General features: G+C 38.8%; 2 protein-coding genes across 10 annotated transcripts; one reads left to right on the plus strand and one right to left on the minus strand.

Moving 5' to 3' along the window:
* Nucleotides 1-73: 73 nt before the first annotated feature.
* prg4a (proteoglycan 4a) lies at nucleotides 74-27,454 on the minus strand. Of its 8 annotated transcripts, none has more exons than XM_080862042.1 (17): nucleotides 21,444-21,523; nucleotides 21,149-21,236; nucleotides 15,859-15,950; nucleotides 10,561-10,668; nucleotides 10,022-10,138; nucleotides 8,374-8,487; nucleotides 7,792-7,860; nucleotides 7,617-7,679; nucleotides 5,944-6,069; nucleotides 5,616-5,840; nucleotides 5,386-5,460; nucleotides 5,215-5,301; nucleotides 2,458-2,597; nucleotides 1,708-1,867; nucleotides 1,297-1,377; nucleotides 1,046-1,174; nucleotides 74-358 (listed from the first exon to the last, which is right to left on the minus strand). In XM_080862042.1, exons 4-17 carry the CDS (start codon nucleotides 10,631-10,633, stop codon nucleotides 168-170), a joined length of 1,650 nt encoding a protein of 549 aa, XP_080718168.1. In that variant the 5' UTR covers nucleotides 10,634-10,668; nucleotides 15,859-15,950; nucleotides 21,149-21,236; nucleotides 21,444-21,523; the 3' UTR covers nucleotides 74-167. The 8 variants fall into 8 exon arrangements, with proteins under 8 accessions (XP_080718168.1, XP_080718161.1, XP_080718163.1 ...); XM_080862035.1 differs by having other exon boundaries at nucleotides 5,386-5,475; XM_080862037.1 differs by having other exon boundaries at nucleotides 5,386-5,475; nucleotides 21,149-21,242; nucleotides 21,444-21,478.
* On the plus strand, nucleotides 23,045-27,986 carry dusp12 (dual specificity phosphatase 12). Of its 2 annotated transcripts, none has more exons than XM_080862044.1 (8): nucleotides 23,045-23,232; nucleotides 24,031-24,295; nucleotides 24,440-24,553; nucleotides 24,702-24,820; nucleotides 24,945-25,032; nucleotides 26,544-26,635; nucleotides 27,361-27,440; nucleotides 27,594-27,986. In XM_080862044.1, the coding sequence occupies exons 2-8, from the start codon at nucleotides 24,033-24,035 to the stop codon at nucleotides 27,735-27,737; spliced, it is 900 nt and encodes a 299-aa protein (XP_080718170.1). In that variant the 5' UTR covers nucleotides 23,045-23,232; nucleotides 24,031-24,032; the 3' UTR covers nucleotides 27,738-27,986. The 2 variants fall into 2 exon arrangements, with proteins under 2 accessions (XP_080718170.1, XP_080718169.1); XM_080862043.1 differs by having other exon boundaries at nucleotides 23,046-23,232; nucleotides 24,001-24,295; nucleotides 27,594-27,983.

Below are 27,986 nucleotides of genomic sequence, written 5' to 3' on the forward strand. Positions count from 1 at the left end.
CATATGGTTAACATGTGTAGACTTTTGTGATGGTATTTATTTGACCCTTCCAGATATTATAAATGTCATATTAATGTATGAGGAAAATCAGCAGCAGACTTATTTATTATGAGCCTTTTTTTTGCGCGTTAACAAAGAAAACACAACAGGTCTCCTGCAGGACTTTCCTAAGGACAGCGCAGCCAAACTCTGATAGAGTTGGCTGGCTGGGGAAGGACCGTGTTCTGGCCAGCCATGTTTGCAGAACTGGTTGCCACAGTAGTTTGGCTGAGGATGGGCAAAGGTGCAAAGGATGCAGATGGATCAGGCTTGGTCAGCACTGGCAGGTCACCCGAAATCTGGATGCTGAAGAAGAGAGCTGCAGAGATGACAGAACAGGTGTGAGTTTAGTTACTTTGCTGATGCAGTATTTATGGCTATATCTGCCTACATTAGGGCAGTAGAGGAGACAATGAATACAAAATTAACATATGAACTTATACTGCTTATCACAGTGTCATGGTGATGTTCCTCCAAGGCTGTTGCTCTAGTTACATTTTTGTTTTAACAACGACCGGGTCTTTTTGCCTAAAGATAAAACTGTGGCTACAAAACTATAAATGAATTCATTGAAAGTCCATTAAGATGCCAAGGTTCTTTTTGAGACCTTATCCTGCCATCATTAAGGTTCCATGTGGTGGAGTGTAAGTAAGGCTTAAAATGTCTGGGTAGGGATCTTAAGACTGCAGGTAGTTGATAGCTGGTGTAGTAGGCCACCTCTGATCAATAGTGGTCATTCACAGTGGACACAGTTGTAATGTCCTGCTTTTAAGGAGGGGAAGGACAAACCGTGTTTTAGAAAAGATTCACACAAGGAGAAATAATGGTCCCCCAAACTTTTGGCATGTTGTTAGCACTACATCTTATTCACTGGATGATTTCGTGGTGGCCAGGTACACCTTTTATATACAGGCTATGGACTGAACCAACAAAGATGAGACGATGTGTAATCTCTACCGCTATTAAAACTTAATGTGTATAAACAAAATGCTCTGATTGTTCTTACGTCCAGAGAAGACGTAGTGATGGTATCTGCCGCTCCCCTGAGGGCTGGTCATGGACAGAGCCGAGGTGATGGGGGTGGGAAATCCCTTCAGAGACACTTTGATGTTGATCTCTCCACCCAGAAGAACTCCTGAATGTCAGAAATAAAAAATAGCATGGTATTAAAAAGCACAGGACCACTTAGTCCAATATGGTTACCAGCTCTTTAAAGCTAAAAGGAACAGAATTTAAATAATTTGTTGAGCTACAAACCAGTATTCATGGAATTTCTTGGTTTCTTGCTGCAGGAAGGAATGCTGTCTGGTGGGAATGTGAAGCTCTGCAAAATTTCTCCTAGTGGACAAATACAGAGATATCATTACTATTGATTCATTCTACCTGTATGTTTTGTTCAGTTTTATATAGGCTTTTATATACTTTTTAATTGTGTTTATATTTAATCTAAGTGCAAGGTTGAATCTGCCATAAATAAATAAAATAAAATAATGACACTGTTACTGTAGCCCCTGCCATAACCAATGATGTCACTGGCTTCATCTCTGGGGACCATCAATTTTGTGGTATGTGGGGGGTGGCACTTACAGTGTGTGAAAACTGTTAAATTGGGCACTAGCATTGGCACCATGACAGTGGAGTTATTTTGGGTCTGTCTTTGTTCCTCACCATTCTTAAAGAAGTACACAGTTTCTGGTTTGCTCCTGGTGGCCGGCACTGCCAGTGCAGCACTGATGTGTCCTGTCAAACCAGGGAATTCTGAGACCAGAGGTTTGGGGTAACCCGGCTCCATCACCATGTTCCCATCTAAACGCCAGTACTGGTCCCCCTGGAGACAAAGAGTGATTAATACATCCAACATCCATCAGCACAGAGGGTGCTTCTAGGACTGCTCTTCCAGTATGATTCCCCCTTGTTGTATTCATATAGCTAGTTGCTGTAAAAGGTCATGGTACAGTAATCCAGTACTGAAAACTATATCCCCTTTCAATGTGGTAAGCAACTGTTGTATTTAGTTTAAAACGTCAGATTCTGACTTTTAAACCTCAAAACTTTAATGAAAGCGTCCAGGATGATGCTTATAGATTATCCACAAAGGTGGTCTGGCTCAGCTGATATTCTACACATCTAATCTCGTATGGAGTGCTTTGATTAAGCAGTTTTAGTCTGCTCAAAGTTAGTGTGCCTATACAAGCTGCTTTGCAACCCACTTGCACTCGGCCTCCTCATGTTGTGCACACAATGATCAATGCTTTGTTGTTTGATGACTATGCTGTGTTCTCAGTGCTGTTGCTGACGCTGTGGTATCACAACACGCACTTTAGACATTTAGCAGACACAAAAAGAAAAGAAAGAAAAGGTGACATACAAGGGCAGCTTTAGTTGTGATACTGTGACGGATTCTAGTGATATCTATACCTTGATAATGTAGGTGTTTCCTTGGCAGTTGGCACGTGTGAAGATGGTGTCGATGGGAGATGAGATGCCCAAAGTGTCTGTGATACTTTGTGGCTGACCCACAGAGCGGCTGATGGGATCAACAGACCAGAATAACTCGCCTGCAACACACACAAACATACATACACATATCAGGCATATCACATAACCTGTAAATCACATTACATAATATCACTGTCCAAGTGCCAACCTGTAATTATCAAAATAAATAAAATTCTGGCCACTTGAGACCAACTCTCAAAGTAAATCACTCTGCTCAATCACTTTGTATTAAAACACCAAACTTTAAAGCATTACAAAGCAGGGCCCTATTTCAGGAAGCCGGTTTAGAAAACTCAGAGTTAAAAACGATACTCAGGGTTGAGTAACCCCGAACTGTCCAACTCGGAATATTCGGTTTCAGAAAGGCTGATAACAATTAGTTCAGTCAACGCGGAGTTGCTTTAACCCCAAGTTAAGCGCGCGCACGAGGATACATAAAGCCCTGATTAGTGGAGCACAGATTAAGCGAGTCACCATGGAGACGGAGGGAAAGAAGGCACGGTCAATGTATTTCACAGCGCTTGAGGCCGAAATTCTGATGGCAGCATATGCCGATAACATGCAAATTCCGCGGAAAAAAAGTAACACAGCCTCAGCTGCAAAAGAAAGGGAGCATGCACGGCAAAACATAGCCGACAGAGTCAATGCATGAGTGTTAATTTAAACGTTGATCTAGGGATTTCCACCCATTTAACACGTTATTTTATTATATTTTATTTTATTTTTTATTTTATACATTTTATTTTGTGATGTGAGCGCAGGTGCAACCCAACAGGCTCCAAACGTTCCTGGCAGCAAGTAAAAATGAAATATAAAAATATAGTCCAAACAGGTAAGGTGTAATTGTATTATGAGCCATAGTGCTTGGTCTGTTTGTCCCATGTAAATCAATTGCAGTTAGAGGCTACATTAATTTTCTTTCTGTAAGCACTTATTGAAATTATCTGAGCACATTACAAGTACATATTTGCTTACTCTGTATGCTCAAATGTGACCCGTTATAGCCAACAGAAAAAAAAGCGGAGGCCTGAAAAACAGGTCCTCCACCACCACCACTCACAGAGCCTGGCCACTTGGCTTCCACATTTGTGATAATGTTGGCAGCATCACATATGATCTTCACAGTGCAGAGAACACAAATTAGCATCCATTACTATAATGAAATAATTTGTTAGTTTGAAATGCTACAGGGAACTATGTACCTGTACATTAATGCTGTGGAAAGACTTCCTGTTCACATAGTCTCCTTCATTTACTGAAGGAGCAATGATTGGAATGTGAGTGCCATCTATACAGCCAATCACGCCTGGGAACCGTGAAAATAAATGTACCATTTAAGTAGTAGTTCAAGTATCACCACATCATGAATTAAGTTTTGTTCATCCTGATACCTGCAATTTTGTGGCATCCCTCTTTGATAAATCTTGTGGGTCTATGACCGGGGAACACCACAAACGAGTGCAGGAGACGTTTCAGTGCAACTGTAACATTCCTGACTGCCCGACAGACGGTAGCCTTGGAAACGTGCTCAGCGTCACCAATATTATACAGAAAGCTCCCGTTTGCAAAAAAACCGAAGTGCAATACAAATAATATGTACAGAACTGAGAGAATGTCTGCGATGTGTCACATGAGCAATATTAGGCCTGAGGATGTTATTCAAATAAATTATAGATTGTGCTGAAAAACGGTAACGTTCACACAGGAAATCATCAGGAAATGATAAAATGTCCAAACGCGCTCTAATCACTCTCTCCCGGCGGAGAGAATTTGGGCTTCAACATCTACTGGCTCTTCAAGGAAGGGGCACGCCATGTCTGACACTTCCTACAGTCAGGTTTCTGACAAAGAGGCGGAGACAGTCAGGGTTAGTTGAAGTAAACCTGCTAGGGGGCAGGTTAGCTTCACGGAGTGTGTCGTCATAGTAACTCACTCAGAATTAATCTAAACTCGCTTTGTGAAACCGAAAACCCAGAGTTTTCGTTAACTCAGGGTTTACTTACTCAGAGTTTGCACTAAACCGGCTTCCTGAAATAGGGCCCAGGTGTACAACCTAGTACATCTTTTTATTTGTTTGTTTAAGAATCTGGATTTTGCTAAGAGTTAAAGTTGGAGGTGTGGCTGCTTTGATTGATAGCTGTGTCAACATAGTCAGCTGTAGTCACTACCTGTCTACTAGGCTGCTGTTTGCTGTGTTTGTGCCTTTTGGAGAAAGTTAAATTGAATTTCTCAGAAAATAGTATAGATATGTTATCAGTCTGTTACTTGGCACTAATTAACTCACACAAACACAGATGTATAACTGTACACACACACACACAGTTATTTGATTTAGCCTGCTAACCAACTTGCAAACACTCTGCCTTCTCTTCTAAGAACGGTCATTTCTTGCTCCAAAGAGCAACATGGCTAAAAATGCTAATGTTGATGCTTCAAAATGCAGAACCTATAAATGAATTGATAACATCATAATGTATGATATATACATGGACAGTCTATAGCTAATATGCTAACATTAATCCAAATGAAAAAACTGTTGCATGCTTGCAACAACCTGCAGTCACTAAACTTCACAGCATATATTGGCAGAGGATATAGTTTGCCCAGCACAGCTACAGAGCATATTAACCCTAACCCCCTCACGCCTAGCCATAATTTGACAGTCACAGCACTCACCTTTAAATACCAGAATGGTCCCGTTAATGAGCGCTGTCAGTCCATTGATGGGAGAATGGCTGCATAGGTCAACATCAGCAAAGACCCCTGCACGCACACATACATTTTTATGTAATTTAGAAGAAGCTTATTAAACACACCCACAACCACAGGGCACCTTCAGCTGCTTACCTGTTCCTGGTCCTTCAGATCCTCCATGCCCCAAGCCCTGTAATACATCTTGAAGAGTGCTGGGTCTGGAACCTGCTGGAACACCAAGGCCTATGAGCACAAAGAACGGCATTGCTGTGTACTGTAGTATGTTGGGAATTGTTTTTGAACAACTTGTTTTAATGAACCTAAAACAAGTTGCAAAAATCTTGGTTCATCTACAATTATGAAATAATTTCTGTTAAATAAACCTTGACTAAGCATAGATGAAGCAGCTCCCCCAGGGGATAACACAAGCTGGGCATCCAGTTTACTGCCAACAGCTCCATGAGCCAGGGGGCTCACTGGAGCACCAATGCCCAGAGACGGAGCATTATTGATGGGCAGAGATGAGCCTGGTGCTGGTGAGTATGGAGCTCTGCTGTGAGAGGAAGGGACTATCACAGGCAGCAGGCCAACAGGCATGCTACTCACACCTACAGGAGGAATGAGAGACATTACCTTTAATGACCATTAATCAAACCTGCATTTTGCTCATTTAAGAAAACTAAGTTACGAAAGAAAGAAAGTAGTCCAAACCATGTTGTAGCTGATTGGCTGATACAGCAGAAGGGGTGGAGTCAGATAAGCCAACAGTCAGTGAGTTGAGGAGGCCTGAAGAACCCTGACACTGAGCCCCAAGGTGCTCTGGGCAGCGGCCTCTTCCTACATACAACAACGGTAATGCAGCATTATTATTCATTTTTGTTACTCTTTTAAAGGAAGCTAATGATGGAAGGATTTAGCATTGCTTGTGCTTTGTCAGTTTTGGACAGAGTAAGGGCTGTTCCCAGATTCAGTACTGGCAAATATTCAGTAATATTTGAACTAGAGATGGCACGATACCACTTTTTTATGTCCGATACCGATATCATAAATTTGGATATCTGCCGATACCGATATGAATCCGATATAGTGTTTTTTAATCAACAAAACTGTTTTTTAAATATCTTGCTGCATTTTGTATAAGTTCATACTCAAGTTTAAAACAACAACTACACTAAAGCTATTCTGTTATACCTGTATGCAAAAAAAAAAATTTCATAGTTCAGCAATACTGATCAATCTAATAAACTTAAACCTACACCATCCTCCCTATTCTGGTATTTTAAAGAGTACTTAGCATAAATATTAAGCAACCTAACTAATAGGGTTCCAACTCCCAGCAACAACAAAAATAAATAAATAAAAAATAGGGAACCACCCCTCACGCGCCACCTCATGATGCTTAATCGACGTAATCAACCTTAATTTGATGCAGTGTGAAAAAAAATGCACAGAAATCAATTATTTTTCAAGAAATATTAAATAGATTCAACATCTTTCTTCAACAAAATTGCAGACTCCACAGATGGTACCTTCCCAAAGGAAAAAGTACTATAGCTTACTAGGGTATATATATTAGACTTAATAGTTACTATATACAGTAATTGACTTCTATTCATTTTACATCAAATTAAAACTTTGGGTGTCAGATAATTATTTATTAAAAGCTCGACATTTTAAATGAGAATAAGAAAGAAAAGTCTGTCTTTGTGCCCCCTTTTCCCTGTTAATGCCCTATCGGCCCCCCTGGCTAAACTTTGCTAGATCCGCCCCTGCACAGTTACCAGCGTCAGCTACGTAGAAAAAGATCCTCGAGTAGAAAGAAATATTAAATACATTCTAACAACAGCTGATCAAGCTTAAACGTGCTGCTGTTGTTCAGCCGCTGGTTTCCTCTTTCTGGTGCAAAGTGGGCCAAAAGCAAACTAGAGACACGGACTCGCGACAGAAAAGCCGATCAGCTGATCATTAAGCAGTTTCATGATTGAAGTAGCAGCAGGAGAGGCAGTCGCTTGTTAAGCTTAACGCAGGAATGCTTTACAAACATTCAGAGATGGACTTACACACTTGCTTTACTTCTCTCGGGATAACTTTGTCAGAGATGAAATGCCGGGTTGCTAGCGAAGCTCCAAATGCTATCCAGACCACCGACAGGTCCCGCATGCCACAGCCGCTCTATCACGTGATGCATACTGCTCCGACGTGCTAATGTTCTGAGGTGAGTTACGGCGTGTTGCAAGTTTTGTGAGCTGCTTTCGTGATATTTAATGGATCGGATTACATTTTTTATTTTTCTCCGATATCCGATCCAGTAATTTAGGTCAGTATCGGACCGATACCGATACGTAATATCGGATCGGTCCATCTCTAATTTGAACTGCATTCACCTGTGAAATATTCCTCACTCTCACTATTGGAGGATTTCCTGTTCCTCTGGGATTTCCGCTTTCCTGAGGTTGATAAAACAGAGCAGAAAGGCTTAAAATAAGATACCAGGAACTGTAATGAAAGCATTAGGAACATTCTTGTATTGATGTCTGTAGTAACTGACTACAGGCATACCTGAAGCTGTGGCCCTTAGAGACTGGAACCTGCCGCGATATGACTCTGGTGAGAGTGGCACTGTGGCGTCTGTCAACACAGAGAAAAATGAAAAACTAGAAATTAGAATAGAATAGAATAATCCTTTCTTTGTCCCACAAGGGGAAATTTGGTTTTAACAGCAGCCAGAAAGACACATTACAAACAAACAGTACACAGAACAGAAACATACACAATTTTTCTTTCTTACATATTTACATTAAGGACAATGGTTACTATAAACAGAGTACTGTACCGTTATTAAATTAAATAAAATTAACTACAGATAAGAGGCAAACACAGGTTGAAGTGCGAATCGGTTGATTAAATTATTGCAGTTACAGCGCAGATGTGAACATCTATGATTGTTGGGAGCGGTTTTGATTGTGCAGTCTGACAGCTGCAGGGAGGAAGGACCTGCGGAAACGCTCTTTCATGCATCTAGGATGCAGCATCTGCTCAAATCGCATGTGAAATAACATTTGTCCTTAAAGGCCTACAAGTTCAGATGAGTTGGGAAATGGGACAGTCTATGCAGTTGCAGCCGTGACTGTGGATACTTACTGCAGTTCAATTTGTAGTCATGGCAACAGGTGTTGTGGAGGACACACAGTGGATCACATTCGCACAGCTTACCACGTCGGAAGACCTCACCACAGCGACCCTGACATGACTGTGCTGAAAACACAGACAGAGAGGAGCATGTCATCACAGGACAGCACATTGCTTCGACTGGCTTGAAATTTAAAGCCGTGATATTCTATCTGCCATGGGATTTAATAAGATAAGAAAAAGACACACCACTGAAAAATTAGCATCTCGTGTTTTACTTTCAGACAATCGTGCACTTGTCTTCCAACCAGTAAACTTTTCAACCGTTTGAAGTCACATAAAATATCCTATTTTCTGTCACTCATTCTTTTAAGAACGTTTCACTTCGATAATAAGGGAGTAATATATAATAGAACACTGCACACAAAAAATCCATCACTGTTTGTGCATTTAGGTCAAACATAGCAGCAGGACAGATGCTTAGTGCCCGTTACGTTACAGCAAAATGCAGCATAGCTTTTCATTATATTATTCTTTTGGTTTAAAAATGAATAAATAAACTGCCAGTATAACAGATAACTATATTTTGTATTTGGCTGGTGCCAGTGTTGGACTTGTTGTCCAACTAAACACCATATCAAAGAAACAATTAGCTTAAAAATATTGATAAGTATATATAGAGGGACAAAAGAAATCATCAAAGTTGAAGCAACTAGGTGAAAAGAACAGTTCTTTGGAAAGAAACCTCTAAACAGCTATAAAATTTAACACAAATAACAAACCAAAATGTAAAGTGTAACAGAAGAAAGCTCTAGAACAAAACAATTAGAAACATTATGTTTCCATGAAAATAGCTACTAAACAAACAGAAAGAGGAGGACATATCGCAAAATAAAACAAACCCAAACAAATAGTTGTGTTCTGTAGTAATTAATACAGCAAACAGAAGAAACATAACAGGAAAAACAAAAGATCCACAGAGCCCAAAACAAGCTTGAAGCGTTTGTGGGCTTCAGGAAGAAACATGATCATATTTTAAAATGGAGAAAAAAACTTTTAAACACTGAAAAGCAAACACAAAAAAAGAAAAAAAAAGAAAATCAAAACAGCTTACAGAAACAGATAACTTAAAGATAAGTAAGTAATCTAACACAACAACAATAAGGGTACATCTTTCGCCATCTTACAATGCTGTGATTGCAGCCATTCCCCAACTCTCTGTGAATGGTGCTCATGGCCATTGATCAGTGGTCTTTGATCAGTGGGTTTTGGTCAGTGGGTTTTGGTCAGTGGTCATGAGAATTTGCACAATTATGATTAAGTAACTGACCTCCCAGTCCATTGTTCCTTCAGTGGGCTGGTTTCAGTCACTATGCAAATTTACTGTTTATAAGATTTGGGGAAACCTGCAGTCAGCTGAGACTGAAGAAGTCACTTGGATGAGTGACGAAACGTTTCTCCTACAAAACACTACGTCCAGATTCAACTTTTGGAGAAAACAGCAATAATAGATTCACTGCTTCCACATCGAGTAGTTTTTCTGTTTTTATTCATCTGTGTTGTATCTTAATACTCGTCTACAAAAAGAAGAGGTGTAAAATGTGTAGACTTGTATGTTTTTAAGCTTTGTTTTTTTAGGCTGTTATTGTATCTGTCTCACCGATGGTGCATGTAGCCTCAAAGTCCTGGCAGCACTCATTATGTTGCAGGCAGCTGAAGTCACACTTACACTGCCAGCCTCTGTTGAAAACCTCACCGCATCGACCCACACAGCTGCCTGAAGACAGAAGAAATGTGACTTGAGTCATAATTTAATTTCTATCTATTTTATAGTTATTGGGTTCAGTATTCTTTATTAGCATTTTTATATTATGCATAGTAGAGACATTATTTAAGATTTCTCTTTGTAAAATGCAAAATGATACAGCGCAAAACAGGACAAATGCATTACTGGATATTAGAAGATCAAAAAGGATGCATCCAAGGAATTGCCAGTGGAGTGATTTGGTATTTTAGGTACATAGCTAGAAAACTGTAGACAGATAAACATGGCATGCTAGGTACATAACTAGAGATCTGAGGATGTTAACTGTTTTAGTAAGTGCATTCTCCGACAATAAATAAAAATTTTAGACATCTTTTAGACATCACAGCACGATATTGTAGAAAAACAGATTAAATGTAAATGTTGATGTATACCTGGGCCAGCAGCAGCTGATGTCATACCAAGTCCAACAAAGAGAAGCCCGAGTGATATAATCATCATCACCATCTTCACCTTTATCCGTGAGCAATATCAGATCAGATCTAAGTGAGATAATCAGTAGTTAGTTACCTCCTCAGTGTGTCACCTCGCCTCTTCTACTCTGTCTGTCATCTGCTGTCTGTTGGTCTTATATATGAGACAAAAGCACACACGAACAGGACACTTTTAATTAGCAGCACACACAAACACACACTGGCAGTACACCCACAGACTAATTAAAAACTGCCAACATGCATTTAAACTTCCTACACTGTCAGTAAATCAACTCCTACACAGAGTGACGTCTTTCAAGACTTAAAGTAAAAAGTAATTAGATTAATTACTCCAGTAACATAAATAATATTTACGTATTTGAGATCAAATGTGCCGTAAAGCACTTTGAAAGTAAAAAGGAGCACTAAATCAGAAGCTATGTTTACTACAAGTATTTGTACAGACATTTGCTTCCGTGTGATACCACTCCTACCTGTTGACCTTTTGGCCACATTTTTCCAAACAACCAACTTAGGTACTTGATCCAAAACTGATGTCATGTGGCTTTATAATCTTTTATGGTGGATTTTAAATAGTTCAACTTGGTATACGTGTCATAAAAAGTGTCTACATATGGGTAACTTTAACGAGGAGATGAACAGAGGCAAAAAGAAGAAATGACTGAGAGGGGTCCATCCGGTGAGGCATTTACTAAAGTTTGATGTATATGCACTGCATCATATTAGTTTTATTTATTTATGCTCTACAGTAAAACAAAATTGATAAAAGTCAAGTAGATTTTTTTGGTGGAGGTGGAGGCAAAATTATGGGATGGGGATGCCAAAGGAACCAGGCTACTGGTGTTAACTGATTATGTCACTGCTTATAGCGGTAGCAGCTATATCATTTTTTGACAGATTATATGGTATGCTTCAGATCATGTGCTCCATGCTTTTCTCTTCCCAAGTACAAGTTCATCTTTATTTCATCTGAAAATATTTTTTTTCTTTTAAAAAAAAATGCAAATCAGATATTTTCTGGCAATGTCTAATCTGGCCTTTGTGTAATCAGTGGTTTCCGTCTGTATTTCAGTTTATCTCTTGATTGTAGATTTTGAAAATGATATGCCTCCTTCCTTGAAAGTATTCTTGACTTGGTTAAATTTTGTGAAGTTGTTTTCCATTAAAGGATTTTTTTTTGTGACAAACTGTTTTTCTGTTTGGATCTTTCTGTGGATTTATTTCTAATTTCCTTGACTTGCACATATATTTCTCTAAACTTCTTATTCAGAGTTGCAGCGAACAGAGACCAAGTGTAACTTCAGCACTTAGAATAAACTCCACACCTCTTATCGTTTTAGTGTAATAAGGAAAAACAAGCCTCACCTGGTTATGAAACTGCTTATCAGTCAATTGTCCAATTATTTCTGAACCTCACAAAATATGGCACTATGTATAAAAAGGGCTGTAAATACTAAAAGGTTAACACAATATCTTAGTTAAACTCCAAATTGATTGCTTGATTTAAAATTAACTGTGGTAATAATAATTATAATAAATAATTATATGATTTTTGTCATTTCCACAGTGCTTAGCAGTTAATTCAGAATTTATGACAGACAAAAACTATACTTGTTGTACTAGCAAACATCTACTCTAAAATATTGACAATAAATTAACAACCAACACAACAAAAGCCACACTGACGTTTTCGTTTGCCCATATCTATCCAAAAAACATGTCTAACCAGGGACCAAGTCCCTGCTTATGGATGGGACTAATCAGGCATAAAATACAATTATATATTGAAGGTCAGTTCTGTACACAGCCCTTACATGTAGGCAATTGATGTATCAGTTCTTTTTTTGAAGCCATCTCTTTATATGTACAGCGTTATGGTCATAAGAAGCTGCTTATTCAAACGACATATGGGATTATTTTCAAGTAGAAGAAAGGCTCTGTTTGACAATACTGAGTTGGACACAATGTCAATGAGTCACTCCACCAGACCAAACACACCATTAACACGCCCACACTGCTCACAGTCACCTGCTGGCCTTTGCACTGAATATATGTGTGTATGTGTTCTGTCTTCTTCATATGGTTCATTTTGAACAGTCAATTATGTGTGATGGGGAGCCCTCTAATAAGCCCTCAAGGATGGATGTGGTTACTTCAGGGTATTGTGATTGGCGAGATGGCCAGATTAAAGCAGCTCATAAAACTTTATTAGCACCCCACATTGTGACCATGTACAGACTGTGGGATGCATGTTGGCGGGCAGTTCAGAGCAACACACACACACTTGTTAGGTGTAAAGGAACAAGAGTCCAGACAGACATCATGAAACATGTATTTAAAGAGCATCTGGCAGTAGAAATAACTGATTCATTCATCCAGCACATGTAATTGTCACTTATACAATATACAAGTCAGACAGTTCACTTGAGAAATGTGTCTGTTGCTGTCTGTAGCTGCCATGGGACAGAACATCGTGCCTGTCCAATCACATTCACTTTGTTCAGTTTTACTGTCAGTGGTAATGACTCTGGTGGGACCGTGGGCTGCTGACCAGTGTCTGCTCACATTACCTCACCCTCCTGGTATCATCCTCTCACTGTCTTCACTTGTTCCTACTCGTTATTTCATTTTTATAGTGAGAGCCAATTACATGCTTAAGTTTATTTAGTAGTGGGAAAGGAATGTGTTCCTTTGTTTACTTAGTTTGATTAGCTCATTCCAACTTTTAACTTCAGCTTTATTAGGAATATAATGTGAAAAGCTTGTATGACAATATCTTATGTTTTCAGATAAATTTGAGTTTTTACATTCCACAGTTATTGATCTGTTAAGCACTTTCTAAAAACACAAGTTAATGACTTTTGGTTTGTCTAAATCAAAAGACTTCTTAATACTTAATGCTTTTCCCAGTAACACATCATTCTCGGAAAAGGAGAGCCTTTAATGACTAGTCACAAAGGGGTGTGGGTGTTATGGTTTTGAGGTTTAGTTGGTGTTTTGGTCTATAAAATTTCTATTTATTTTTTTCTATTTTTCGTGATTCCTTATTTCTCAGCTTTTGCACTTTCCTAAAGTCTCTGTGACTCTGTCTGTCTTATTACTGATTAGTCATTTCCTGTTTTATTTTGTTATCCAGTTTTCCTTTTGATAAACTTGTCTGATTTGTTCTCAGTTGCTGTCATATGCCTTATTAATTCCCCTTAGGGAAATCAAGCTTATTTAATTCCATGACGGAGGGATAATATGCCCTGTCTGTCAAACCACTGATTTATGGCCCCATGTCAAAAGATTTATGACTTAGGAAGTTATAAATTTTATGACAGTTATCATTTTTATGAATATCGTAAAATTAGGATATGTCATAACTCGGTAATAATCAGTCCCAAAAATATGATCACGAAAATGTGGACTAGGATAATGAATAGGATGTTTGAGACAGAACTGGACTATAGAATCATTCATAATGGTGTGCTGTTGTCATTTTAAGCGAAAAAGTTTACTTTTTAGACTAAAAAGCTTTTGTAACAGTGATGATGGAGGGAGATGGAGGCTGCATGCCCCTGCATGCCCCTTTTTGATTGCCAACTGTGAGATTGACAGATAAGGTCTAGGAGTAGTCCCCAATGTTTGCAGACGACATTGTGATCTATAGTGAGATTAGAGAAGAGAGATATGGAGAGAAAAGGAATGTAGAAGCAAGACACAATACAGTGGTCCTTCGTTTATCGCAGTAGTTACGTTCCAAAAATAACCCGCGATAGGTGAAATCCGCGAAGTAGCTAACTTTATTTTTTTACAATTATTATAGATGTTTTAAGGCTGTAAAACTATGGGCAGAAATCTGTGCCATCAGAAACTGAATTTGAATAAGTTAAATTTGAATTTGAATTGCTCGGATTGAATCTGAATTGTAACTTGAATAAATGCTTTTAAAAACTGAATATGAATTAGCCTAAATTGAAATTTAATTTTATATTTTTAAAATGAATTCATTTGCTTTGAAACCGTATTTTATCCTTTAAAAATTTAGCTCTCGAATAATTTCAGATTCCCTTCTCACCATTCAATTTCAGTTCCAAAATTCAGTTTTTTGGGACTTACATACGGTTCCGGTAATCAACCGCAGATTAATACAACTATGTTCTACTAGCGGACCGAAAGTGTTACTGACGGGAATCTACAGCATCTTGAGCTGACTTAAGACTTCAGAAGTCATTCGTCATGTCGAATGACCAGCGGATAAACTCTCAGGTTGGTAATAAATGTATTACATGTATAAGACCAAGCGTCATGTTAACAAATGATAGCCGTACAGTAACTGTTATGCTTATTGTAGCTAAAAACGTTAATTTAGCGTAGTTTGCCCTGAATTCAGCTTTGACAAATATGATCGACTGTTTCTAGTAGAATTCCAAAGTTGTCATCTTGTACCCTGTCAGAGCCCTGTATGCTTGCAGAGACCCCTACAGTAGGGAAACGTGCAAAACAGTGTCCAAACCTTTGTATTTTAGCTTTATATATGTCTTACACAGCATCCCAACTCTTTAGCTAACTTAATAACTTTAGCTAAAGTGAATAGTTAGTCTAATTCATTAGTGCAGCATTACTGGATCACCTCTGTTTGAAGCAGAGGCGGAGCCAGACATTTGAAACACCCAGGGCTTAGCCCTAAAGGGTAGTATGCACGTGGGATTTTTTATTTTTTTTGGGGGGGGAACTGAAAGATTAATTGGCTCTGTTTTGAGTTTTGTTCAAAAAAGAATGACTTCATATAGGGAAAAATATATATCACATGTGCAGGACACCTTAAACTAGTTTTTTAATTAAGCAGCGAGGCAGAACAAAGTCGGGCCTGTATCAAGACACGAGGGCTAAACCCCAATTCAACCAGACCCAGAACTGATCCGGAATTAAAACAGGACTACAACGGTTCAAAATCAGGACTACTGAGGACTTAACCAAGACAGAACCAGAATCAGAACTAGATGATAGTAGCACTAAAAATCATCATAGACCTGCACTACACTATTTTTTTAAGTCTACCAAAGTCCACTATTTAGATTGAGAAAGGTTTATATAATTATTTAGCCTTGTTGTGCAAACAAGCCTGCATAACTTAATAAATGTAGAATTTGAAAAATAGTAAACCTAAAAAGAAACACTAGGTACGAGATACATGAGTACCTATGATACGGTGATAGTTTTGGTAAACGACCATTTGACTAACATGTGTCTCACCTGCTCTTGTTCCATCTCTGTTGTGTCCTCATTCTCCATCTCCCTCTCTGTTCCTCTCTCTCCCTCTCTGTTCCTCTCTCTCCCTCTTTGTGCTGACAATCATCAAATATACAGTTGAAACCAGATATTTACAAACTCTTCAGATCAAAACACAAACACTTTTTTAATTGTAACATCAAATCAGACTAAATGTTTATTTTTTTAGATTGATAAATATAAAAAAACATATTTGTTAACTTTAAGAGTAAAGAGAGAAACTATCTGTATTTCTTAATTGCAAATGGCACCAAATTGTATTCAAACTGAGCCACACTTATGGAGCTCCACAATTCTTTTCCTGGTGTTTTGGTTGACATCTCTTGATTTTCCCATGTCAAAGAAACAGGCTCTGTGTTTTGCCTTATATGCATCCACAGCTGTGCCACCAATTTACTCACATGGACTCTACTAACCAATCAGAAGCTTCTTCAGCTCAGAATGGAATCGTCTGGAGTTTCTTATTAATTAACAAACTTAGTGTATATGTACTCCTAAATTTGATCAAAGTGATAAAAATAGACAGCTCTGTCTCTCTTTATTCTGACATTTAACTAATTCAAAAGATATTTCAATATTTATCTAAAACAAAAGTTTACTCTAAATTGATGTTGTACAGTAAAAATGTTTTATGTTTTCTCCCTAAAGTGTATGTAAATATGTGGTTACAAATGTGAATATCGTTAGGGAAGATGCTTCAGCATTTAGGGGGAAGTTTGGGTGTTTTTTGTTTTTTATGTTGTACTGCTCTGTACACTGATTTTGTTTTTTGCGTGTTTTTCATTGGTCAGCTTTGGCTTTTCTCAACCTATGTTTTAACATGGTATCGCAATTAAATATTAATACTCAGCAAGCAGGTTACTCATTTAAGTTCTGTAGCTGGAATTGTAAAGGCTTGAACCAACCTATTAAAAGGAGCAAGGTCCTTCATCATTTGCAATTTTTGGGCGCCCAGGTTGTGTTCTTACAAGAAACACACCTAAAAATTTCAGATCATTTTAGACTTCGCAAGGGGTGGGTGGGTCAACTCTATCACTCTACATTTAATTCCAAAGTTCGTGGTGTTGCTATTTTAATACACAAATCAGTGCCATTTGTTTCTTCTAAGGTTATAGCGGACCAGAATGGTAGATTTATTATTGTGAGTGGTAGTATTTGGAACACTAAATTCGTTTTTGCCAATGTTTATGCTCCCAATTGGGACGATCCAAATTTTTTTAGTATTCTTTTCACTAAAATTTCTGATTTGTCTTCCCACTATTTGGTTCTTGGTGGCGATTTTAATTGCTGGCTCGGGCCGCTGGATCGATCCTCAAATAAGCCTGGTAGGCAATCCAACTCTTCCAAAATTATTAATACGTTCCTTAAAGAATTCTCTGTTATTGATGCCTGGCGTTTCCTCAACCCTACACGTAGAGAATACACCTTTTTCTCCCCTGTTCATCATACATACACTCGTATTGATTATTTCCTACTGGACAGTCGACTTACTTCACAGATTCGCTCTTGCTCTCATAGTGCTATTGTCATTTCAGATCATGCTCCGTTGACTTTAGATTTGGCAGTGGGCCAATGTTCTCCGCCAGCTCCATGGCGTTTGAATACACGCTTGCTGTCAGACGATAAGTTTACCACATTTCTGAATTCCAAGATAGACTTATTCATAGAGACAAATATTACACCCGGAATATCACCCTCTATTTTGTGGGAAACGTTTAAGGCTTTTATCAGGGGACATATTATATCTTATGCTGGTTTTGAGGCAAACCAAAGGAAAGCAAAATTGTCCGAGCTCATAATACGCATATCGCAATTAGACGAGTTGTATGCTGTTTGCCCGGCACCAGAGGTCTATAATGATAGGCTGTCTTTGCAGACTGAGTTTGATCACCTGTCCTCTGCTCGGGCTGAAGAGATGTTGCTGAAATGTCAGTACTCCCAGTATGAATATGGGGATAAGGCCAGTAAACTGCTCTCTCATCAGCTCCGTAGTGCAGCAGCTGCACACTCCATTCCTCGGATTCAGACATTAAGTGGTGTCTCTACGGATCCTAGAATAATTAATGACCAATTTCGAGACTTTTATTCATCTCTCTATGCGTCTGAGTGTGCATTTAGTACGGAGGCTTTGGACTCATTTTTCAATCATCTTAAGCTCCCATCAATCGATCAGACACACAGCCTCCAGCTGGAGGGACCAGTAACTGTAGAAGAGATCATGCAAGCTATCAGCAAACTGCAGTGTTCTAAGTGCCCCGGACAGGACGGGTTTCCGGTTGAGTTCTATCGTAAATTTATGCCTAAACTGGCTCCGCTCATGATAAATATGTATAAGCACTCACTGGAAGTTGGATCCCTCCCACCCTCTCTACTGCAGGCATCTATATCCCTGATCTTAAAAAAGGATAAGGATCCACTACAATGTGGCTCATACCGTCCCATTTCTTTGTTAAATGTGGATTATAAAATCCTTGCTAAACTTCTAGCGATGCGTGTAGAAGCAGTCTTACCATCTGTAATCAACCCGGACCAAACAGGCTTTATTAAAGGGAGATACGCCTTCTCTAACCTTAGACGTTTGTTTAATGTTCTTTACAATCCCTCAGACTCCAACAGCCCGGAGTTTGGGATCAGTCTAGATGCTGAGAAGGCTTTTGACAGGGTAGAGTGGGGATACCTCTTTTATGTCTTAGATAAATTCGGCTTTGGTAAAATATTCATCTCCTGGTTGAAACTTCTTTATACCTCCCCGCTTGCCGCTGTCAAAACAAATGGCACATGCTCTGACTTCTTTCCTCTGTTTAGGGGGACCAGGCAGGGCTGTCCTATGTCGCCGTTGCTATTTGCAATTGTAATTGAGCCCTTAGCCATATCGCTAAGATCAAACCCAGGTATCACCGGGGTTTCTAGAAATGGTATAGAACAAAGAGTCTCCTTATATGCAGATGACTTGCTTCTTTATATCTCAGAGCCAGCATCCTCATTCCCTTTGGTACTTTCAATACTTGAACAGTTTAGCCTTATTTCTGGCTATAAACTGAATCTTGCCAAGAGTGAACTGTTTCCCCTGAATGCTGCTGCACAGAAATATCAGTGCACAGCACTACCTTTTCGAGTTGTATCAGACAACTTCACATATTTAGGGGTTAAAATTACAAGTCATTTTCATGCTCTTTTCAAGCTTAATTTCGACCCACTTGTGGAGAAAGTTAGGCAGGATTTGGACAGATGGTCTCTACTCCATCTGTCTGTAGCAGGGCGCATAAATACAATTAAAATGAATATCCTCCCCAGATTTTCTTTTCTTTTTCAGTGTGTCCCTGTATTTATTCCAATTTCCTTTTTTGTTAAATTAGACAAGATTCTGTCTGGGTTTATCTGGAACAAAAAAACACCCAGAATACGCAAGACATATCTTCAAAGACCGAAAAAGATGGGGGGGATGGCTTTACCAAACTTTATGTTCTATTATTGGGCATGTAATATTCGTATTCTCAGGTATTGGCTACAGGGGGAAGACACGAATAATGCCCCGGCCTGGCTCAGTTTGGAGACTTCTTCCTGTGTCTCAGCCTCTTTACCAGCCCTGATTTATGCCCAAAAGCAGCCTTCGAGTACAGGCTCTTATAATAACTCTATTGTCAAAGTTACCTTGAAAATATGGTATCAATTTCGTCGTTATTTTAAGTTGACCTTTTTTCCCCTTCAATCACCCATCTTGAAAAATCCCTCTTTTCAGCCTTCGTTAGCTGATGGTGCTTTTTATTTGTGGGCCTCTTTGGGTATCAGGTCTTTTTCTGATCTGTACATTCAGAATACATTTGCCTCCTTTGAACAGCTCTCATTGAAATTTGGCCTTCCAAAAAGTCACTTTTTTCGCTATTTACAAATCTGGAGTTTTGTTAAGGAGAAATCCTCTCAGTTCCCATCTAGACCTTCTTATCATGACTTTGATAACCTTCTATTGCCTCCGCCCTCATTACAGGGCCTGATCTCCTGTTTGTATGGGAGAATATGTTCCTTTGGCAACTCTTCAATCTCGGCTATTAAATTGGCATGGGAGCAGGATCTGGGGTGTGTGATTCAGGATGACTCTTGGGATAAAATTCTTTACCGGGTCCATGGCTCCTCATTCTGTGCCAAACATGGGCTGATTCAATGTAAGATTCTGCACCGTGTACATTGGACTAAGGCCAGACTAGCTCAAATATACCCCAATCTTAGCCCTGACTGCGACCGTTGTCATCAAACACCTGCCTCTTTAATGCATATGTTTTGGTCATGTTCATCCCTCAAACAATACTGGATTAATATTTTCTTGATTTTATCTAAGATCATCCAGCTAACCCTCCAACCTGTGCCCTTAACTGCTTTGTTTGGGGTTCTTCCTGATTCAGTTGCCTTGCCGACGCCTCAAGCGGATCTGGTCGCATTTCTCACCTTATTGGCAAGACGCAGAATATTGCTATGTTGGAAGTCCCCTTCTGCCCCATCCTGGGAAATCTGGATCAGAGACGTTCTGCATTTTAGCAAACTCGAAAAGATTAAATTCACCCTGCGCGGGTCTACGGCCAAATTTTTTAAGACCTGGCAACCCTTTTTTGATCATGTTCAGACTTTGCGGTCTCGCAATGCTCCCAATTAGCCAGCTCAGACTCTATCATATTTTATTTTTTCTTATCTTATGTTCAAGTAAGAGGCCTAAGTTTAAGTATATGGATTCTATTGTGCCTGCGTTCTATGATGGTATTTATTTAACTACTTTATACATATTTCTTTTCTCTAACAGAATTGATTTATCCCTATAACTAAGCTGACCATTTATCATGTGTGGTTTTTTTTTTTTTTTTTTTTTTGTGTGTTTTGGTTTTTATGTGTCTGTGTGGAGGTGGGGGTTTTGGATACTCTCCACATCTCCCTTGTACACTCAGGAACTGTTGTCTTGTACCCTAGGGTTTGTTACTAGTATTATTAGATTGGATTTTTTCCTTTTTCTGTTTGTACACCCACTGGTACTGCTATAATTATGAGGTGGGAGTGTATGTCTTATATTGCTTTATGTTCTTTAAAAAGAAAACGGCATATTGTTCAATTTGTCTTTTGTAAAAGTCGATGCAAAAACTTTAATAAAAATATCGGGAAAAAAACAAAAAAAACCAAATGTGAATATCCTGCTGTGTACTGAAATCCCTCTTGTTTTGCATAGAAATATACTGAACAACATACAAAGCATAATATATAAAATAACATTTACCTGAGTTTTTTCTTTGAAAGAAGCCTCTAATGTCCATTCTTATATTTCAGTACATAACTGAAACCGATTTAGTCGGGGAGGGTAAGAACTGAAACTATGAAATAAACACACATGTAAGCTAAGACTCTCTAAAGAAACAGCATTGTTGTTGTTCGGCTTTTCATTTCGCCATTTGTTGATTCACTTGAAGAGCAGGTAACGTAATATTGGTCAAGTGATCAGTTTGATATCAATCTCTCGTGATTCACCATCATATTTACATTATTTGTACAGTACGAATGATTTGCTTTGGTACCTGGTCAAACTTAAGCTCTCCTTAGTATGGCTGGCTCCGTCTCTACAACAGCGCACTCACAGGCAGCAGCTGCCCCGCCCTCTCGCTCAGTCGCTTAGTGACTGAGCTCGGATCATACCAATATCAGGGGGGATTCATGCACAGTCGTAAATTCCCACAGTGTGCACTACGTGCTTCGAATATTGTGTGTACTTTTTGTTTTATACAGTTGTCAGCCAGACATCTAACTATGAAAAAATTACACTCCAAAAGACCCCGGGCTTAAGCCCAGTAAGCCATCCCCACGCTCCGCCCCTGGTTTGAAGTGATATGATATGTGACTATCACTGTGTTTAACTATTCTTAGGGTACTGAGTGCATGCTTAATTAGGTTTTGTTTTTTTTACATATTGCTCCATTGCTATGTTTGACAGGCTGAAGTTTTCTGCACTTTATACTTCATTCTGTGTTTTACATCACTTTGTAAAGTGATGTTGACTTTATCTTTGTTGTAAATTAAATGCATTGTTCCCATTTGAAAAGTTATTAAAATGATGTAAGAACTATCAAACAAAGTAAGACTTCCTCTTTCAAAATCAAATGTAGTTAACATACTTTTGATTGATTGATTGATTGATCATACTTTATTCATCCCAAGAGCATACATTACACAAACATCACATGGGGAAGACAGGTCAGAGGACTATAACATGGAAAATGCACAACACGAGGAAAGATAAGGAGAAAAAATAACTCACCCCAGACTGAGCTCCAACAGGGAGATCAGTTTGAGAACAGAAAAAAACACCTCTCTGCACATAGCACATGAAAAAACTCTTAATACACCAAAGAAACACATGGCAAGCAACAGGGATGGGTAAAGGGTGAGAGACAGCCAGTGTAGACAGTGCATCCGGTCCTGCAGCATAAGGCTGGTCTCCTTGATCCACCGTTAGCATCGGAGGGGACGTTTGGAGGGGGAGGGGGGATGAGTGTATATCTGCATGTGTATATATATGTCTCTCTCTCTCTCTCTCTCTCTCTCTCTCTGTGTGTGTGTGTGTGTGTGTGTGTGTGTGTGTGTGTGTGTGTGTGTGTGTGTGTGTGTGTGTGTGTGTGTGTGTGTGTCCAGAGTTCAGCTGAGACAGTGTCCTTCGCCCTGCCAGGCAACGTAAACGCTTTTCATGTTCATGTTCAACAAATAGCTAAGAGAAATTAAAAATTTTCCCCTAACCAAGAGCCAAGAGGGTCTCCAGGTTATTTATTTATTTATTTATTGGAATTTTTGTATTTATTTATTGGAATTTTTGTATTGCTCTCCAAGCGTTGTCTAGTTTATCTTCAATTAAAAATATTTTTCTGGGGTATGGTCGATAGGGGTGGGCAGGAAAAACAAGTAAAAAAAACCCTTTATCAATAAAATGACCCAGATTTGGTATTCACCATTGTGTTCCTCTTGCTTTGTTTAACATCAGAGATACTGGCTGTACATAGAGCGTATATGTAAATACGTTTTGACTATTTAATTTTCTGCCATACTTATTATACTTATTGAAATTATTTTGAAAGTATAATAGGCCGGAACTAACGACGCGTGTTTGTGTGTACGTCTACGTTTCCGACCGAGCATTTTAAAACAGGAACCAAATGCTGATGCAGACTACAGCACGTTAACTTTTTGGATTATATTTGAGTCTGTAACGTATTTCACTGCACTCACTTTCTCTTAAATCAGTAGCTGTGTTACACACTAAAAGGCGAAGCCGGTGAGAATCAGCAAAAAGGCGAAAACGACTGCGAGAGATCGCGAGTGAGTGAACGATGTGAGGGTGTGTGGGTTGCCAGAATGAGTAGATGTTAAAGTGAAAGTTCAGATTTATATTTTGGCAACGGCACTGAACCAAAGACGATCGCTACTTGTGACACAGAAAACAAAACTAGTTACTTGAAAATAATACTAGTGACGGTTTCTTTGAACCAAAGTATCCTATTTTTAATCCTTTGCTGTGTCAGAGACAATATATAGAGAAACATGGCACTGAATGGTAATCAGTTGATGAATAACAGCAACGATGGTGGCAAAAGTGGCTTTCAAGAGGAAAAGCTTTTAATAAAAAACGTATTTTAAGCCAAAGACAGCAAACTGTTTGATGATTCGATACTTTTTGTATCCAGGTGACCTTTGAAATTAAAATTCAGACAGCGGTCCAAATTTGCTTCTAAGATTAAAACGTAGTTGTATTCTATTCCTATACTTGTATGTATGTATGTATGTATGTATAAAAAGTATTTTTTGTTCTTGATGCTTATTGATGTTTTTATGTTCACATTTTAATCTCCTAATTTTAAATTGGTATCTAACAAATGAAATGCCAAGATGATCCAAAGGGGAAAAATATAAAGGTTTGATTTGAGAAATTGGGCAGTGATCAGAATGTTTAAAGCTGTAAAGGTGGTCTACAAAAACGGTTATAGACACAGCCATTTACTCCATTCTACTTTGTGTTGTTAGTGCCTGGAAGAATGTCCAGATTCATTTATGACTTCTTGATGTTTTTCTGGCCATATTTCTGCACAGACATTAGTGCTACTGGGTTTGTCTCTGCAGTCATGATTCTGGTGGACCCTGGGCTGTACATCGGCACTGCAGCTAACCTCAACGACCACCAGGAACTGGTCGGTGCGAACATCAGTCACATCCTGTCTGTAGATTCTGTAGACCCCAGCCCACTGTTTCCTGATGATAGAGCCTTTGTTAGGAAGTGGATTGATGTCTTAGATGAAGAGACTTCAGACCTCCTCAGTTACATAGACACCAGTTTCCGGTTCATTAAAGAGGCTGTAGATGGTGGCCGGGCTGCACTGGTTCACTGGTAAGGCAATTTTATATATCAAATCGCAATATTGTGATTTTTAAAAAAATGCTCCTTTTATTTTACTCAAGCTTGTGAAAATATGCAATGTGAAACAATCGTGTTAAGTGTCAAACCGCAAACATGGTTTTGTGTGTGTTTTAGTCAGGCTGGTCGGAGTCGCAGTGCCACCATTGTTACTGCTTATCTAATGAAGAGATACAAACTGGGATTCACTGAGGCTTATCATAGACTAAAGAGTCTCAAACCAGATGTACAGTAAGTTTGTGTTTCACTTTAAAGTACTGTTATTTGTATTTAATGTTTATTAAATCCCCCAGAGATTATATTTCTTACTCCACACATAAAATTTACATTTTTTTTTTAAATTCTCTAAAGCACACTTGCTTGTATGTATGTCTTTTAGGGTCAACAGTGGTTTTGAGGAGCAGTTGTGTCTGTACGAAGCAATGCAGTGTGAGGTGGATACCTCCAGTCCTCTATACAAACAATACAGACTGACCAAGATCACTGAAAAATACCCTGGTAACCACACACACACATTCTGAGATTATAGTTAAACATTTGAGCACTTCTCATTATTTTTGTTGTGCTTTCTTGTTCTTAAATTATATGTTTTCTTTCTGTATGTGTGCATGTGTTTGAGCAGAGTTACAGAAGGTGCCTAGGGAGGTGTTTGCTGTTGACCCTGCCCACTCCAGCTCCTCTGAAGCATCCTATCGATGCAGGAAGTGCAGGTGAAAAATGGAAGCTGAATGCTTCAAATTACATGTGTCTTTAATATGAATAAGCTGATGGCACACACAAAAACAAAACAGTTTGTTAAGTTGATGATTTTACTTCTTAGCTCAACAGTCCACAGTTTAATTTATGACTCACAGCCGATCATAGCAAACTATTTACAGTGTTGTGAAAAAGTGTTTGCCAACTTCCTGATTTCCTTTTTTTGGTTTTGTTTGTCATACTTAAATGTTTAAAGTAAGCGCAAAATGCATTTTCTAAATGAAGGTGTTCATTTTTAAGGGGAAAACAAATCCAAACGTACAGGGCCCTGTGTGACTGTCAGTCTGGAAAATTCCTACACAACTCTGTAAAAGGCAAAAACACGGAACAGGGGTTAAACTTCCCTGGAGTAGCCAGCCGACCAAAATTACAACCAGAGCGCAGCAATGACCTATTCAAGAGGTCACAAAAGACCCCAGAGGAACATTCAAAGAACTGCAGGTCACATGTACCTCAGTTAAGGTCAGTGTTCATGACTCCACCATAAGTAAGAGACTGGGCAAAAATGGCCTGCATGGCAGAGTCAAAAACCACTGCTGAGCAAAAGGAACAAAAATGCTCATTTCAGTTTTGCCAGAAAACGTCTTGAAGATGCCCAATACTTTTGGGAAAATACTCTATGGACTGACAAGACAAAAGTTGAGCTTTTTGGAAGGTGTGTCCCATTATATTTGGCATAAAAGTAACACAGCATTTCAGAAAAGGAGCAACATTACCAATAAGTAAAAAATGGCGGTGGTAGTGCGATGCTCTGGGGCTGTTTTGCTGCCGCAGGACCTGGAAGACTTCCTGTGGTAAATGGAACCATGAATTCTGTCGTCTACCAAAACATCCTGATGGAGAATGTCCGGGCAGCTGTGTGTGACCTCAAGCTGAAACGCACTTGGGTTTTGCAGCAGTACAATGATCCAAAACACACCAAGTCCACTTTTGAATGGCTTAAGAAAAACAAAATGAAGACTTTGAAGTGGCCTAGTCAAAGTCCTGACTTGAATCCGATTGAGATGCTGTGGAAAAACTGCATCATTGTCTCACCTGATGCAGGAGGAGCTAAGAGGGTCACATCAAAAAGGTTTGCGGACGAAACTGATACCTTCAGTGTGGCTGAATTGCAACAATTCTACAAAGATGAGTGGACCAAAATTCCTCCATGTTGCTGTAAGAGACTCATTGCCAGTTATCGCAAACGCTTGATTGCAGTTGTTGTTGCTAAGGGTGGCCCAACCAGTTATTATGGTTAGGGGGCAATCACTTTTTCACACCAATGTATCCTGGTATTGGTATTAAGTTTGTCTCGAAGTTTGTACATCTTGGATAGGATATGTAATTTCCTAATGTAATCTAAGGAATCCAAGGAACTGAGTGACTCTTCTTCTGAATGGAGAAAAGGAGGTATTCAGCCTGGTGTGTGTGCCAGTTTGAGCTACAGCTTCTGCAGGCAGTAACCTCCACTTTCTCCTTGCAGTCGAACTCTATTTCGTGGCTCCAGTATTCTCAGTCATTTAGTAGGAGAAGGAGCTTCGGCCTTTAGTCACAAAAAGGCCAGTAACCTTACTGGTAAGAAGACATACTGTGAACATTCACTCAATAAATTATTGACAATGTCATTTTTAATTAGTATCTGGGTATTCTTTTTTTCTTTTTTTAATTTCATTGACTTTTTTTCACCCACATGTTCTTTTTTTTATGTTGCAGAGATACAGCTGCCCTAGATTAACAGTATTAATATTAACATATTTCATATTTCTATTAACGGATGCCCCACCTATATTTACAAGCTAGTTAATCAGAAAATATAATTACTGATGTTATCCAGGAATTTTCAAATGAATTTTTTTGCAATAAAGCTGAAAAACAATAGTAAAGCACTTTTTTTTTTCCCCCCAAGAGATTTAGTTTTAGTTATTTATTTACTTGCATTCCTTAAAACATTCTAGTGGTTGAATGTTGAGTAATGTAATTTATGACTTGTGTGACGGCTCAAATTTTGGCATTAAAATGTGAATTCAGTTTTTTTCATCTAATAAATAATAATATATATATTTTTTAGTTTTAAGCAAGTTTCAGATTGATTTCTAAAATAGATTTTAAGATATTTGTTTTCTTAGTTTTATGACAGATTTGTTATCTCTGATATGATTTTACATTGTGTTGACATGGCTAAACTGAAGAAAGCTTGACTGTTTCAAACTGGCTTCACAGTACATCCATACATCCATAAAAAAGACTACAAAGTAATCGCACTTACTGAACTTGTAATCTTTCGATGTGTTGTTGTTCAGGAGAGGTCCAGTGTACATCATACTTTATTGAGCCAGTGCAATGGATGGAGCAAGCCTTACTTGGAGTGATGGATGGACAGGTAAAAAACTTGTCATCTTTTCTCTTGCATCATTGTTTGTTACCCCCCAACAACTTTTGAGCAAATATGAATGTTTGATATGACCACCTTTTGCTAATTTACAGTTCTTGTTCATTCTCTCTTCCTTTCTTTTATATATTTGTGTGTGTGTAGCTGCTGTGTCCTAAGTGTAACTGTAAGCTGGGCTCATTCAGCTGGTGTGGAGATCAGTGTTCGTGTGGCCGTTGGGTCACTCCCTCCTTCCAGTTGCACCACAACAGAGTGGACGAGATCCGGCAGCTGAACATAATGAAATAACACTTCCTTATAGTCTGTAAGAAAGGGAATAATCATCATGCATAAAGACATACTCCAGTTTGTAACATGAAAAAGTGATTCAATTATTATCTGAAATACATAATGTAAATAAATACAAATGTAAATATCATTTATCTAAGAATTGTTGCAGGTACTTTTATGTTTCACTGATTAGTATACAACAATACTGTGTGTGTATCTGGGGTTTTTCACCATAAACTAACAAATAAAAAAGAAAATGTCTGCCTT

The sequence above is a fragment of the Rhamphochromis sp. 'chilingali' genome, assembly GCF_963969265.1.
Source record: "Rhamphochromis sp. 'chilingali' genome assembly, chromosome: 16".
Classification (NCBI taxonomy): Eukaryota; Metazoa; Chordata; class Actinopteri; order Cichliformes; family Cichlidae; genus Rhamphochromis; species Rhamphochromis sp. 'chilingali'.